The sequence below is a fragment of the Bos grunniens genome, chromosome 10 (assembly GCF_055505025.1).
Source record: "Bos grunniens cultivar Pamir isolate PY7600 chromosome 10, Bosgru_T2T1.0, whole genome shotgun sequence".
Lineage (NCBI taxonomy): Eukaryota > Metazoa > Chordata > Mammalia > Artiodactyla > Bovidae > Bos > Bos grunniens.
In genome coordinates, this window is record NC_141174.1 from 29,765,755 (window position 1) to 29,781,346 (window position 15,592).

General features: G+C 45.6%; 1 protein-coding gene across 3 annotated transcripts in view; it reads right to left on the bottom strand.

Annotated features, from left to right (window-relative positions):
• Positions 1-1,119: 1,119 nt before the first annotated feature.
• PRKCH (protein kinase C eta) overlaps positions 1,120-15,592 on the bottom strand; it is a 233,160-nt gene continuing 218,687 nt past the window's right edge. For all 3 annotated transcript variants that reach the window (XM_086320372.1, XM_086320374.1, XM_086320373.1), the window contains exons 13-14: positions 3,798-3,941; positions 1,120-2,407 (exon numbers count right to left, since the gene is read on the bottom strand). In XM_086320372.1, coding sequence (XP_086176498.1) covers positions 2,261-2,407; positions 3,798-3,941 — 291 coding nt within the window. In that variant the 3' untranslated portion in view covers positions 1,120-2,260. The remainder of the gene's footprint in view (positions 2,408-3,797; positions 3,942-15,592) is intronic.

The following is a 15,592-nucleotide window of genomic DNA, read 5'->3' on the forward strand; positions in this document are numbered from 1 at the left end:
AGGGCTGCAGTTATCTTAAAAGAATGGACTGAACCCAAATTAGGGGGCCCAGGTGGCAGACTTGGGAATAGGTTGGCAAGAGGGAAGCTGCTAGGTCTAGAAGATATTGGGGTCCTTTGCAGGCCTGGAATAGTGGATTTTGTAAACGAGCACAGGAGGCCTGCTCTGTTCTTTGTGGTTCTTTACACTGTGGACTAGACCAAAGCTGGTCAGCCCCACAGAGCAAAAGGAGACTCTGAACTGCAAAGTTGCTATGAAAGCCAAAGAGTCCTTGAGTCCTTCTCCAGAAGTCTGTTGGATTAGAACATCCAAGATTTAGACTCTAGACTGGACCTACTCTTTACCAAGTCTGAAACCTTTGGGTAATCAACTAACTCAACTTCTTAGATTCTCTCTTGTTCTCGGGTACAAAATGCACCGTGGTGCTCACACGGGACATAGTGGCAGAATGAGCAGCTTGCCTCACAGGGGCATTTGACGACCTAGTAAAATTACATGAGTGAGTGTATCTAAGAATGGCTGAGAGTGACATATAAAGGGAGGCTTCTAAATATTCTCTTCATTTAAAAGTCATTTTCCATCTTGGAATACAAAAAAGAACCTCTAACAGTGACTGTCATTACTGCCCAGATACCCCTTGGCTCCTCTGTAATTCCCAGTCCTGTATGTTGTTCTGGCCAATCTAGTGTGAGCACGGGTGATGCGTGTTCCTCCTAAGAGAGGTAGGTAAACAGTCAGCACTGCTTCCATTTCTCCCTTCCCTTCCTATGGCAACCTTGGAATCTGCATAATCAGATGGCATAGTGAAGAGTAGGAAGAGGGCTGTTGAACTTGCTCTCACTGGATGAGAAATAAGCAATTACTGCGTCTAGCTACAAAGAGTTTGAGGACGAGTCCGTGCCAGTGAGACTTGGCCGGCATTACCCTGACTCAGAATGAAAGTTGTGGTTCGAAGAGACAGGCCACATTCATTTCAGTGACACACACAGTGGGATGCCAACCTTTGCTCTCAGGAAGTTGCTTTGAGTCAAAAGTTCTATCTGTTTTGCTCAAAGCTTATTTTAATTACATATCTCCTCTCCTAGTGGGGATGGGACAAATACTTTTAGACAAGTAAAATCCCTTTTGTTACAAAATGCATTTATTTCAGCCAGATAAAATTCTCCAACTTCATACATGGATACATATGATAAGGTCCTTCTTTGATACATGTCCTGCTTACAAGAGCCATTTCTAATTATTAAAACGCGTAACAAACATCTTTGTCTCTCAAAATATAATTTAAATAACTTGCTAAGGTATAAGCCATAAGTCTGGTCATGGACCCGAGTGGAGAGCGGTTCTCCAGTGATGAGATCAGAGCAATATCGGCACATTGCCTCCACGATGAGAGTCCACCAGTCTGCGAGCTGCTGAGCTCATCTGCTGGTCAACCCGCCAAGTATTTGGATAGTTGCTGCTGGGGCAGCAAGCTGCCTTCTGTAAAAAAAGTTATGTGCAGACAAAGTATGATGTAGGCAACGTGGAGAGGCATTTCACAGAATGCACACACCTTTCAGGTAACTTAAGATGAAAGCTTGGTGAGAGCAAATCTGTTACACTGCTGGGTACTGTGGCACCATCTCACTGGGCACTCAATAAATATCTATGAAGTGAAAGGAAAGATAAAAGAATAAGCTGTAGCAGTTGCCTTGATGTCCAACTGTTGTCAAGATTGGGCTTTATGAGCTTTATGGACACTATTTCTTGTTCAGAGGAAGTCATTCTATTTGGAAAGCCATCCCTTTCCTTCTCGTCAAGTTCTTCATGAGCGTTTAGAGACTTCTTGCAGACTGCCAGTATTCAGGGCTCTTTGGCTTACAGAAAAGCTGGGAGTGGGCCATACAACGTCTAGGTTTGTCCCTTGAAGTAAGAATGCCTGAGTGACTTGGAAGTTCTAGGATCTGGTTTATTCTTCACGCCTTTTCTTCTTTTGGCTCCTATTAATATCCTGAACCTGAAGTAGCCATGGAAACTAAGAGCTGAGCAGTGTGTTTCTTCATGAAATCTCATTTCGGTATCCACTATTTCTAGGACCCTGGCTCCCTCAGAACTTGAAGTGGTTGATCTCTTGATGGTCCGTCCTTCACAGAGTTCTCCACCTGTTCCCTGAAGGTAAGGGTCTTGTTCTAACATTGACACTGAGGAGTTCCCCACAGAGGAAATTCCTGGAAAAATCTCTCCTTTTGCTTCTCATACCATCTGTCCTATTCGCCACAGGCTATGGATGCAACTCTGGAGAGACAAAGGAAAAGTTTCTAAACTCATCCTGGTTGATCATAGGAAGATGTCCCTCATCAATTGGAGTTAAAACCGGTTCTTCCTTTATGAAGTCGGGGTCAAAATTACTGACGTCTTCTCGGGATTTCTGTCAAAAAGGAAACAAGGAAACTTTCAGATTCTGTGCATGAGGCTTATTAATCTCCCGTGGGACTTAGCCCTTGCCAATGAGTTCAGAGGACGGCCCTGCAATTCTCTCGGCAGCATTATTTCCAGTTATGACAATTGGTTAAACAGTGCTTTCTACTAATTCTACTGCATTGTGTATTATTAGGGCATTTCTAACTGCCAATTCACTAGCCTCATAAAAAGCTTGCTGAGCAGACCAGTCTTAGGCTGGGAAGCTAAGGAATTAACTTGCTCACCTGACCCAGCCAACTGGTTCACCCTGTCCATTTCGTGGAGGTACCACTGCTCAGCAGGCCACACAGGGGCCCACAAGACAACAGAGGTTAAGTAAATTCACACTATGTGCTTGAAGAGATTTTCCTCAAAGACTTCTTGGAAATTCTGAGTTCAGGGAACAAATGCGTCTCACTTCACTCACCAGCAGATTCATTTTGCCCTGCTGGCAAAACTTCCCCTCCTCCCAGAACGGCTGGCAGGGGGATGCCCATGAAAGGAAGTGGTTTTATGCTCTGGGTGTTTGGTATCTCAACCTAGCAGCCTGTTACAGATTAAGCCAATGACATATGGAAACATGTATTTTACATCTTTATAAGCTAATGCTGGAGAGATCATTTTTACCATTATGAGATCTCTCACTTTTCTTCCTGGAGTCAATGATATTTCTTTCTGAGCATCCCTTGTCCCCCTAACTCGTGATGTACTGGAAGCCCAGCTTCTCTGCCTTCCCATTATGGTTCTCTTGACTCACCCATGAGAAACAGCTTAGCTCTCAGTCTAAGAGCTGGACCCCTTCAGGAATGCTGCCCTACTCAGCTTCCTCCCTTGGGGAGGCACCCACGGTATTCCCAGTATTTCCTAGACAAAAAGGACTCGGCTTCTTTTGCCCTGAGCCCTGTGCTGCAGGGGCTGTCACAGACCTAAGCTCTCCAAGCCAGGGAGCCAGGCTCAGGGCCCTGAGGAGCATTTCACATCCTCTCTACTTTCCTGGGGGCTTGGAAAAGGCTCTCTGACTAAGGAGCCTAAGGAAATCAGCTAGAACAATGAATTTCTCAACCAAACTCTTTTGGGGAAACCTGGAAAGTTTCAAGGCCTCTTCGACTCCAGGAAATTTTAACTTGAGAGGATGGGGCCAAGGCAAGCAAGAGGTAAACACTTTTTGAGACGTAACCCCCGGCACACTGAGAACTGTTGCCTTGGGGGCAAGGAGGAGTCCTGGATGAGGCTGCCCTGTAAAGCATCTCTGAACTTCCAGTCTGGTCATTCCCTGGTGGAACATCTAGCTGCTCAAGTGGAACACTGAGACAGTTTAAGAAAGAAGAAGGTCTACTCAGGTGGTCTCGGACACTTACGATTCTGGGTCGGAAAGGTGGTTCTACTTGGCGATGGTTCAGCTGGGCCCAGTCGATTTCCTTAAAGAAAGGGTGTCTCAAGATGGCATGCTCACCGCCTTGACTTGGGCTGCCCAAGCGCATGGTGGGGTTCTTGGTCATGAACTGAGAGGGGGAGAAAGACAGTCAATCATACAATCACACACAGTAAGGCTGTCACAAGACGGCAGGCATCAACCCTGGCAGAGGAGATGATGTGAGGCTTCATGGCTGATCTTGCTTAACCAGCTGAATTTTCCATCAGAGGCGGCACAACCACTATGAATCATCCCGTCAAGGCGCAGTTGCTCGTGTGTATTTCTGGCCTTCCCCACTTCCATTTCAGACGTGGCAACCAAAATAAAACCGAAGGGCCCAGTTTTCTTTCCTGTAAATACCACGTATTTTTTTTCCCCCTTTAAAGAAAAGAAACTCTATAAAACAGTGTGCCTTTCTCCAGCACTGCAGTTGAGGACAGCCGGCAGCTTATGAATGGGGCTACTTTTTGGAACAGCTGTGCCATTTTTCTGAGCGACCTGACCAGCCGGCCAGGATTCCCGCTCTCTGACAAGACCACGGAGAGAAGAGAGAGAGTATTATTCTGATGCTCTGGGTGAAGGAGCCGCAAGGGTGAGAAACTTAAAGTTCTGTGTTCAGGCTCCAGGAAAAACAAAGTTGGACACTTTTATTTATGCAACAAAGATATTATAGTTTTGACTGAAGAGTTTTTTCCTTCGAGATGCTCCCTTCTCTCCTGCTCTTCCATTTTGAAATGTTTCATGACTGAGACTCTTGCCACACAGACCAGAATTGGAATGCATTGCCACACATTTAAGGATTGTGTGTGTGTGTATCCATCCTCTGTATTTATATCAATTGGGCAACTTCCTCACAACTGACCTCCTATCAAGATGTTTTGGGCCAACTCTCCTTTCACGAAGTGGTCAATACAGGCATTCTGATCATTTCCTGACCAAAGACCAGTATAGGATAATTCACTCTTCATGGCAGGATGTCATTTCTAATTTTAAAGACTTTTCCATTATCATTACTTTTCCATTATCAAAAGAAAATGGCCTTGGATAAAAACTTTCCAAAAATTTAAATCAAGTTATCTTTAAATGAATTTATAACAGCCCCCAAATACCCCTTTCCAAGTCTGACTTAAGAACACGAGGCAAAACTAATGAGCAGAAGTTGATACTTCCTTGGAGTAGAATTTACCCAGTAAATTTGAAAAGATCTTGAAGGTGCACATAAGAAAGGGTCGGGCTGGGAGATGACCAGCCCTGCCATGTCAGGTGTCCAAGACTGCCAAACCTCCTGGATTGCTTCAGGTGAATGTGATCAGGTGGAGGGAGGAGGCTGCCAAGGTCCCTATGCAAACTGACAGGACAGACCTCATACAATGCTACAAAAGCTTCAAACAAGACCTAGTAAAAAATGATGGAGTTTAATGGTTTCTCCTCTTTCCAAGAGACGGGGAATGAAAGGCCTGGTGGTGCTGAATTTGGAGGTGGAACTCTAAAGTAAAAGCAGCTTTGAGAGCTTCTGAGCAGTGAGCACTCAGGCATGCGGGGTGATCCGCAGACTTATAGGAAATGTCTCATAAACAACTCCATTCTGGAAGAGCTAGGCGCTCGTGCTGTGTGGGCTCTGCCTAGATAAGTGTGTGTAACTCAGAAAGACGAGAAAATACACACACCGAAGAAACGAATAGACTCCCTTCTTAGGAAAGTCAATGGGATACAATCCCTGATGGAGTAGCCGTGTCTGTTCTAAAAGCTAATTAACAAAAGACAATGCTGCAAAAAACTCAAGCTACAAGGGCAGCAGAATAGACCCAGATGGCTTGTGGGAAACTCCCAGGCCTGCCAACGGTGCGAGCAGAGGATACCTCGTGAATGTGTGGGTACAACTTGTTCTTCTTGGCAAGAGGAACAGTGTGGGGCTCTTGGTGCCAGGGTGGCAGAAGCCCCGGTGTCTGAACGCTTTTGCCCATTCTTCCCTGCCCCGGAACAGAAGCCAAGCTTCCAAGGGGCACTGTGGAAAGGCACTGACCAAAGAAAAGCAGAACACATCATGGCTATTCTCCTCTACAGACTTCATCCCAGTGAACAGAGTCAGGCAGAATGACCCTTTCCACTAGCTTACACTTAGAATTCTGATAATGTTTTTTTCGAATGACCAGGCAGTTTTGTGTTAACTTTGAATATCTTGAGCCCTTTAGATACTGCCATCCTCCATGTAGAAGGAAAAAAAAAAGTTCAATTTATAAAAGTTGCAGGTGTCTATGCAAGGCAGTGCACTAGCTCTCATGGTGTGGGGGTGCAAGTGGTGTGCAGATGACGAGCAGTGTCTCCCCATGAAGGAGCCGATCGAGAGAAGTGGGCAGAGGAGAGACCACTTTAACTAACACAGCTGGATAAAAGGAAGACACAGTCAAGTGCAGCAGAAGCTTTGGAGAGAGACTGGGCCACTCGCATTGGGGGGTGGTGGTGAGAAGGCAGGCGGTGGCCTCACAGAAGAGGGGACATTTGATGACACGAGGTGGATAGAATTACACATGCCTGAGAACGCAGACTGGCATGGCTGCAGGCAAGCACCTGTGACATTGGGTATTTGGGCTGGCATGAAAGGACAGCTGAGGAACCATGGGGGAGCCAGCAAGACCTGTCTACAGTTTATAATGTGAATGACATGAATGATGAGAGCTGCCCTGGACCTAGGAGATGACTCTAACCATAACATGATGGCTAAATCCCTAGTAGAGAGGGAAGAGATACATGGGGGTGACTAGTTAGAAGGCTGAGGTCACTGCCAAGAAAACATACGTTTGGAAACTAGAGTCTCTCGTTAGTGAGAGGAAAGGCAGGGAGCAAGCCAAAGAGGGCTTGTGGAAGAAGAGTGAGCAGACTCCGCACTGCCTGGAGCTGGGGGGTAGAGAGAGGAGGGCGGCCAGGTCCCAGAGTCCTCTCTGGCTGTTGAATGATGGAAACAGGTGACAGAAGAGGAACCAATTATAGTTGGGAGTACTGGTGTTAGAAGTAGAAATAGGAGCAGTGATGACTTTTGTCAGAGGAATAAAGACATAATAAACATCGACCATTCGATCATTTCTCAAGACCTTACAGATCTGGGAAGCTGGTGAGCTCAGCTTTGCATCTGAGATGTGCAGACATCCACCAGGAGGAGCCTGACCAGGGTGAGAAGTCTGATTCCCAGGGATGATGACGATATTTGGTAAGACAGAGCTGAGGCTGGGAGGGAGGCTGGCGTGCAGGGAAGGCGGACATGGAGGGGGACAGAAGAGAATCGAGGGCAACCCCAGACTGCAGACATTTTATTTGGCCCATGTAGAGTGTTTTAAAATAATTTTAACTACTTGTCAAAGAAGTAGCAAATGTCTCATCACATGAAAGTCAAGTTTTCCAAATTCTCCTGGGAGATGGAATATTCTGGAACACTGGACCTGTACTACTTCCTGGTGAAAATGACCTGAGTTGAGCATGGCTGCCTCCTTGGCTGGGGCATGTGACCCCTGGTCCCGGCACTCCTCACGGCCTCACACCTGGCTCCACATATGCCTGTGCTGGCTCCTAGCCCTGGCACAGGGTGAGAAGAAGGCCAGGGTGGCAGCAGAGCTCATGAGACAGTCAGAGGAGGACAGAGATCATGGAACAGAAACTAGGAGGGGGACCATTTCAGGGAGGAGCAGGGGGTAATCTGTGGTGCTGAGGGAGCAGAAGGCCAGTTGAGGGGGGGCGGGGTTATAGCTCCTCTATGACTAAGCCCCACCCCCTACCAAAGATGCAGAGATGGGAGGTTCAGGGAACACTGAACATCAGTCCCAGGCCTGGAATCTTTCTTGGCACACATCAGTGGAGCGGGCTGGGGCCAGAGGGGGTCTGTGTCCCTAAGCCAGGCCCAGGACTCGCCTTAAGCACCATGTTCCTGCTGCTGTGATGATGACAGCACCATCCCGTTGCAGAGAACTTTCTCTATTTGCTTATGTCCCTACTGGGACCCGAAGCCAAACAAGTTAACAACCACGGTGTTTAGAGGCATCACTCATCCATGTCTAAGGTCATACTTAAAACTTGCCTCACCTCAACTGACCTTCTCCCTGACTGTGGTCTCAAAAGGGGAAGTCAGCCCAGGAGGAAAATAAAGTGACTCCATGAAAGATTTTGGATGCATTTACTAAAGGAAGCAGAATGTTTGCTAGGTTCAATGAAAGCATTTTATAAGCTGCAAAGAGTGAGGAGGCCAGGGTGGAAAATCTGATTCCACCTCGAATGTAAGTCTCTAGCTAACTGGAGATCGGGGGCAAGAAAGTGTGGAGATCCCTTGTATTCCCCTTTCTCCTGAGGCCCTCATGCAAGTGGAAAGAGGGTCCTAAAGGAATCAAAGCACACCTGCCCAGAGAATGAGAAACAACAGTTTCTTCCAGGCTGCAGAGAAGACAGGACCACAGTGGGAAGCAGTCAGCCAGGTGCCCCGCCTGAGGAAACACAAGTGATATGGGCCAGGTCTGTACAGGAATGCCCTGCGAAGCCTCCTGCCAGTCAGGGATGGGTACATAAAGGATGTGAGAGCTCCTCTGATATGCAAGGCACAGAGGGGAAGTGGTTCGGCTCCTCAGCTTCATTACCGTGTTTGGATGCCAGTTCCCCCATGAGCTGTGTGACCTTGGACAAATGTATTAACTTTCCTGGACTTTAGACGCCTCAACTATAAAATAGAGATTTTTTAAAAATTTCCTCATATTACGATGAGTAAATGAATGTAAAACGCCAGCACAGAGCAAGCCTTTAATCAATGCTACTGAGTTTCAGCGAGCATCTTGTTAAACCACTTGGAGGGCCATCCTGTTCTACCTAAATGCAGGGGCATGGACTGAAATGCCTCTAGGAGAGGAACATCTGAGCTGAGCCTAGGCCCTGAGGTTTATCTGGCTCTCTCTCTCTGCTATTCTACTTTGTAGCCAGGAAAAGGGCACAAGATGTTTCTGCCTTCACAGTCCCAGACTCCAACAGGGGGGTGGTAGTGATGGCCTCAGGAAAAACATCAAAGATTTATCAAAGGTTGCTTTTCTGACAGCCAAGATTTCTAAAGACAATCTGAAAACAATAATACAGACGATACTCGGGTTTTAACGTGCAGTTATATCTGCTTTAACAACAGAAGGGAAGTGCTGAATGTGCAGTGAAGAGAGCACTGGGACACCTTCTTGTAAATCTGAGATCAGACAGTACCTGTCATGTCTTGCGGGCTCTGCTACACCTGAGGCAGCTGTGGTTTTGAGTTGTCAGATGTTCCAGAGGATAGAGTTCAAACTCACCCTCTGTAACAATGCATCTAGAGATAGGATCCAAATGTACTTTGAAACTCATTCAAATGTGCGCAATGATTGAAAGTATTTTTTCTTTGGGAATCTGATTTTATAGGAAGAAGACTAGTTATATAAACAGAGTGATTAATAAGATTTTCTTTCAGGAGAGAAAGAACACTGTATTTTCTACTTAACAGACGGATTTGGCTGTTGAGCAAAGAAAATGACCTCCTCCTTCCATTCAATTTCAGACCAAAGGTCACAGAGCTGGCAGTTAGTGCTGGGAAGCTAAGAGGGCATGCCATAGAACATCCCCATCAGTATTCCAAGGAAAGATCCCTAGTTAGGAAGAATGAATTTTATGGCTCTACAGAGAGTCCTGAGGTGGGAGAGCAGAGAAAGAATACAGGACACAGAACAGAATATGGTCCATGGCCATGAAGGCTTCCCCCGCAGCGAGGGCAGATAACATGCATGCTTGTATATGTTGCAGCCACCGGGGTCTGTGTTTTGCTGCTGTCACAGGTAGAATCTGACATCATTATGAAGACTAGTCAGCCACCTTTTTCTCTCACCCTGCTTCCAGCAGGCTGTGGTGGTAGGGCATAGCCCCGAGAACCACCTGTGCCAGCAGGGCCATGGTGGGAGGGATGAGGTTGGGCACTGAGTCAGCTGATGGGGCAGCATGGGAGGAAATGCAGATTAGGAAACCGAGAAACAAACAATCCAATAAAAAAAACTGGGCAGAAGATCTAAATAGACCTTTCTCCAGTGAAGACATACAGATGGCCAAGAGGCACGTGAAAAGATGCTCACCATCACTAATCATTAGAGAAATACAAACCAAACTACAATGAAGTATCGCCTCACACTAGTCAGAACAGCCATCATCAAAAACATCTCCAGTAAATGCTGGAGAGGATGTGGAGAAAAGGGAACCCTCCTACACTGGTTGGTGGGAATATACATTGGTACAACCATTATGGAGAACAGTATAGAGGTCCCTTAAAAAAATAAAAATAGAGCTACCATATGATCCAGCAATCCTACTCCTGGGTATATATCTGGTGAAAACCCTAATTTGAGAAGATACCTGCACCCCAGTGTTCACTGCAGCCCTATTTACAATAGCCAGGACATGGAAGCAACCTTAATGTTCATCAACAGAGGAATGGATAAAGGAGATATGGCACATATATACAATGGGGTATTGCTGCTGCTGCTGTGTCACTTCAGTCGTGCCCGACTCTGTGTGACCCCAGAGACGGCAGCCCACCAGTCTCCCCCATCCCTGGGATTCTCCAGCCACAAAAACAATGAAATAATGGCCATTTACAGCAACATGGATGGATCTAGAGATCGTCATACTGAGTGAAGTCAGACAAATATCATATCGCTTACATGTGGAATCTAAAAAAATGGTACAAATGAACCTTTTTACAAAGAAACAGAGTCACAAATGCAGAAAACAAACTTAAGGTTCCTGGGGGGAGCAAGCAGAGAGGGATTAATTGGGAGATTGGGACTGACATATACACACTGCTGCTGCTGCTGCTAAGTCACTTCAGTCGTGTCCGACTCTGTGCGACCCCAGAGACCGCAGCCCACCAGGCTCCATGTAAGCAGGTTTGTTGATTATATTTTTCATCCTGTCTATGGTTGGAATCCAGCAGGCTGTTCATGGGCATATAGTTAATTCTTTATCAATGCTCTTAACACTTTGCCTTGCTGATGTTTTACACTCATTATAGCTTCCCCTGAAACCCAAGCTATCTCAGTAGCTTCACTACAGTTATGTTACAGTGTTGGTTAAAAAAAGAGATAAAGGTCAGAAGCAAGTCTCAGAGAAGGAAGCCCAAGGTCAGGCACTTGTGCCAATGCCAGTGTTGTTGGCCAAGATGGTTTTATTCCTGGCAAACCAGTCCCAAGCAGCTCTGAATGATGGGGAGGGCTTAACCGCTCTCCAGTAACTCCCAAATGTTAAAGGAAAGGGAAGCTCTCCTGACAGCTATGATCCTCAAAACACAGCTATAGAAAGGGAGCAAGTGTTGAAAAAGGACCCTCCAGAGGCATACTACACAATGTCTTCATTTCCCCTTGATGAAACCCAGTCCAACGCCCTTCTTGATTCTGGATACACATTGTCTTGGGTGTCCAAACCAAACCTAACCATCACCTGCTAAAAAGGAACACTGTGTGATAACTGGAAGTGAAAAATTAAAGAAAACAAAGTGTGCTACTTCTGTTCATTAGACTTTTTCCAACTCAATCTCTTGGGACCCACAGACATCAGTTAGCAAATCTCTACATAGATTTATATGCTCATTTTATAAAACCTGATATTTTTATCCTGTTTGAGATATGAAGATTAAAGAGTCAAGTGATATTAATACTTCATTAAAAAAAAATCCTTCATACTGCTAGCCACAGATAAAATGTAAGTTTTCTAAGAACAGAGGTCCTAACAATCTAAAATGGGGGAAGGAAGTTGAGAACAGTAACTTTAATAACATGCCAAAAATGTAGTCTCTAGGACGATCAGCATTTTTCTGTCTTCTGCCTATACCAGCCTGGTCTGTCTGTGAGTACATGACCCGTTTCTATAGTGTCAGTTTCAGTAAGAAGCCCAAAGCTCCATTTCCTCCTATGGGAACTCCAGTCCTGGCCACGGGCAAGCACTGCCAGGCTGCATGTTAACCATCCTCTTTTTAAAGGATCTTTCGGTAACTGACTTTTGGATTCTCCCCGCAACAGTATTTGAAAAAGTGGCTGTAATGATGGAGAGCTGGATCCTCTGCAAGACTCTGGTCCTAGGCTTCCCTCTGCTTCCTCGGCCTCCCCCTGGCTGACCACCTTTGGCTACTGCCTCAAGCCTTCCAACCTCTGCCAGGAGGGGAGCAGGAAATGCTGAAGAACATGCTCAATGCCACGCCGGTTAACTGCCTGGTGACAGGTGTGGGACACACTCAGCGCTAAAAGAGGATCCCCGATTACTCGTGGTTCCCTCTCTGAACACAGAGGTGAGCGAGACTCCTGCAGACAATGCACAGAGGAATGAAATCTGATAGGTGTGATGACAGATAAGCCCACACACAAACATACACTTTAATTTCTGTAAAGCTCAGAAGCAAGAGCACGCTATAATCTCCTTCTGAGGCCAAGTTTACAGTGCTTCCTGAACTGACGAAGGTGACTCAGGAGAACGCACCAAACTCCTTTCAGCACTTATTTAACTTGGCCACCTGTGTGAGCAGGAGAAAAGGGCGTTGACTCACCTGAGTCAGCACTGGCGCCTTGTGATCGCTCACCGGAGATGATGGAGCACAAAGGAACGCTCACCTCAGGGAGGCCTTCACCATCCTAAGCTCTGGGGACTCAGGAGGACCGCCCCCCGCCAAGCCTCCCTGGAGCTGATGAAGCCAAGGTTCAGTGCAACTACCGAAGCTCTAAGCAAACCATACATTTTCTTCTGTGTCACGATTATTAGTATTTTGGAATAACTGAATGCCAGTTTAGGAAACTCAGTGACATGGTGGCCAACAGAAAATGTCTTTATACCAAAACCAAGTAAAAAAAAAAAAATCATCTTTAAGGTCAGCAATCTAGAAAGTCTACATCTGTTTTTCACACAAGAGTGCCTATCTTTATTTATCTTTCCTCTGCTACCTTCTGTGGATGCTGCCAGTTTTTATATAACCTGTTCTTTGAGAGCAGGGGTAGGATTTTGCTTCTGGAACATGCATTTAACATAAACCTTCACAGAGAAGATGAGACAGGAGAGACAGAAGGGCAAGTGAGAAAAATAGTCTTCTCTATTGGAGTGGATACTGTGGTTATTTTTAGTTGTCAGGATTACTGCTTAATGACTTGGGATTTTTTTTTTTTTTTCCAAGTAGAAAACTGGGCCAAAAACTCTGTACTCCACTTCCCCTCCCCCACTGACTCTCTGCTCCACGGGGAGTGTTCTCACCAGCACGTTCTCAGCCCTCTCTCCATGTTTATGAGAACTTTGGGGAGACTCTTGAGTTATTGGTGTAAGGCTATCCAATCCTGTGGTGGGGGTAAAGATGACGAGTGGCGGAGTGAGGGAAGGAAAGGGAGACGGGGTTAGGGGTTATGCTGGGTGAGATGTCGGTGCCCACCCTGTTCAGCCCCTCCCTCACCGTGAACGACAGACAAGAACACCCCTCACCCTGAATTCGGGGACTCACTGACATTATTACACCATACAAAGCCTCCGGGTCATGAACATCTATGACTCTATGGTGTTACATAAATGCGTATCCACACAGTTTCTACAGACATGGGATAATAATAATACCTTCTATTTTAAAGTAAGGCGGCATTTAGAAAGCATTTCCTTCTAAAGGAAAAAAAAAGGGGGGCAGGAAAATATCCAGAAGACGCCAATTCCAGGAATGCTGCTGACCTTATGATCCAAAGGCAAGACTGTCGGGAAATCTCAGGAAGCCAAGTAGGGATGACCCACCACACTGAGACAGTGGTGAGAGCGGATGTGAAGGGCTGGCTCAGGGATCCTGGCCCTTCCTGCCTCTCCCGTGGGGAAGGGCAGACCCAGCAGGAAAGGGTCACACAAAGAGATAAGAGGAGCAGCGTGGGCATGGCTCACCAGTGGGCGCTCTCTCCTTCTCTGTGTGTTATCTGTTAAAAATCCCTCTTTGGGGTGCCCTCAGGTACTCAACTTGGGAGTGGGAGAGGTAAATTAGGAGTTTGGGATTAACAGATACACACTATATAAAATGGATAAAAAACAAGGACCTACTGTATAGCACAGGGAACTATATTCAATATCTTGTAATAACCTATAACAGAAAAGAATATGGAAAATAATATATATTATATACATTACATATATATATATATATCTGAATCATTTTGCTGTACACCTGAAACTAACATAGCATTGTAACTCATCTATACTTCAATTTTAAAAAAGCATAAGAAAAAAATTTTAATTAAAAAGAGAAAAGGCTCCTGGGAAAACAGAAATACAGCTCTCTCCAAAATAAAAAGCTAACACAGCCCCATGTACAATTAAGCACTTAATAATCTTGATGATGTTGGTGGATGTTCAAAGAGAGGATGAAGATAATGACAGCTCTCAGTGTGCTGTGAAATTACTACTCATAATTTAACAATACTAATAACTTCTGCATTGTGCCTACCACTTTGAAAATGCTTTCATGGTGCTACCCCATTTGAAGTGGGTACCAGAGGTGTTATCATCACTTCATTAAGGAATAAAGACTGGGTAGCAGTGGCAAGTCGAAGAAGGTGATGGCACCCCACTCCAGTACTCTTGCCTGGAAAATCCCAGGCAAGGAGGAGGAGCCTGGTGGGATGCAGTCCATGGGGTCGCGAAGAGTCGGACACGACTGAGCGACTTCACTTTCACTTTTCACTTTCATGCATTGGAGAAGGAAATGGCAACCCACTCCAGAGTTCTTGCCTGGAGAATCCCAGGGATGGGGGAGCCTGGTGGGCTGCTGTCTATGGGGTCGCACAGAGTCGGACACGACTAAAGCGATTTAGCAGCAGCAGTGGCAAGTAGAGGTCTTGTGATCCTCAGACTAGTGTGTGTTCTTTCCATTCTATTATGTGAGGTTGCTTCCCCTGCCAATCAGCGATTTAGACAAACTGTTTTTAATACATCCTCCATCTCTGAAATTCTGTGTTTAAGTTTCTAATGGTCACCAAGCTCCATGACAAATGATTACAATCCAGAAGAGCATGCATGACTTCCTGACAGTTTGGGGATTATGACACCCAGTGGAGTCAACATCAGGAATTCTTTTCTTTTTTTTTTTTTAATATACTTGATTTACAATGTTATATTAGTTTCTGGAATCAAGATTGCCGGGAGAAATATCAATAACCTCAGATATGCAGATGACACCACCCTTATGGCAGAAAGTGAAGAGGAACTAAAAAGCCTCTTGATGAACGTGAAAGTGGAGAGTGAAAAAGTTGGCTTAAAGCTCAACATTCAGAAAATGAAGATCATGGCATCCGGTCCCATCACTTCATGGGAAATAGATAGGGAAACAGTGGAAACAGTGTCAGACTTTATTTTTGGGGCTCCAAAATCACTGCAGATGGTGACTGCAGCCATGAAATTAAAAGACGCTTACTCCTTGGAAGGAAAGTTATGACCAACCTAGATAGCATATTCAAAAGCAGAGACATTACTTTGCCAACAAAGGTCTGTCTAGTCAAGCCTATGGTCTTTCCTGTGGTCATGTATGGATGTGAGAGTTGGACTGTGAAGAAGGCTGAGCGCCAAAGAATTGATGCTTTTGAACTGTGGTGTTGGAGAAGACTCTTGAGAGTCCCCTGGACTGCAAGGAGATCCAAGCAGTCCATTCTGAAGGAGATCAGCCCTGGGATTTCTTTGGAAGGAATGATGCTAAAGCTGAAACTC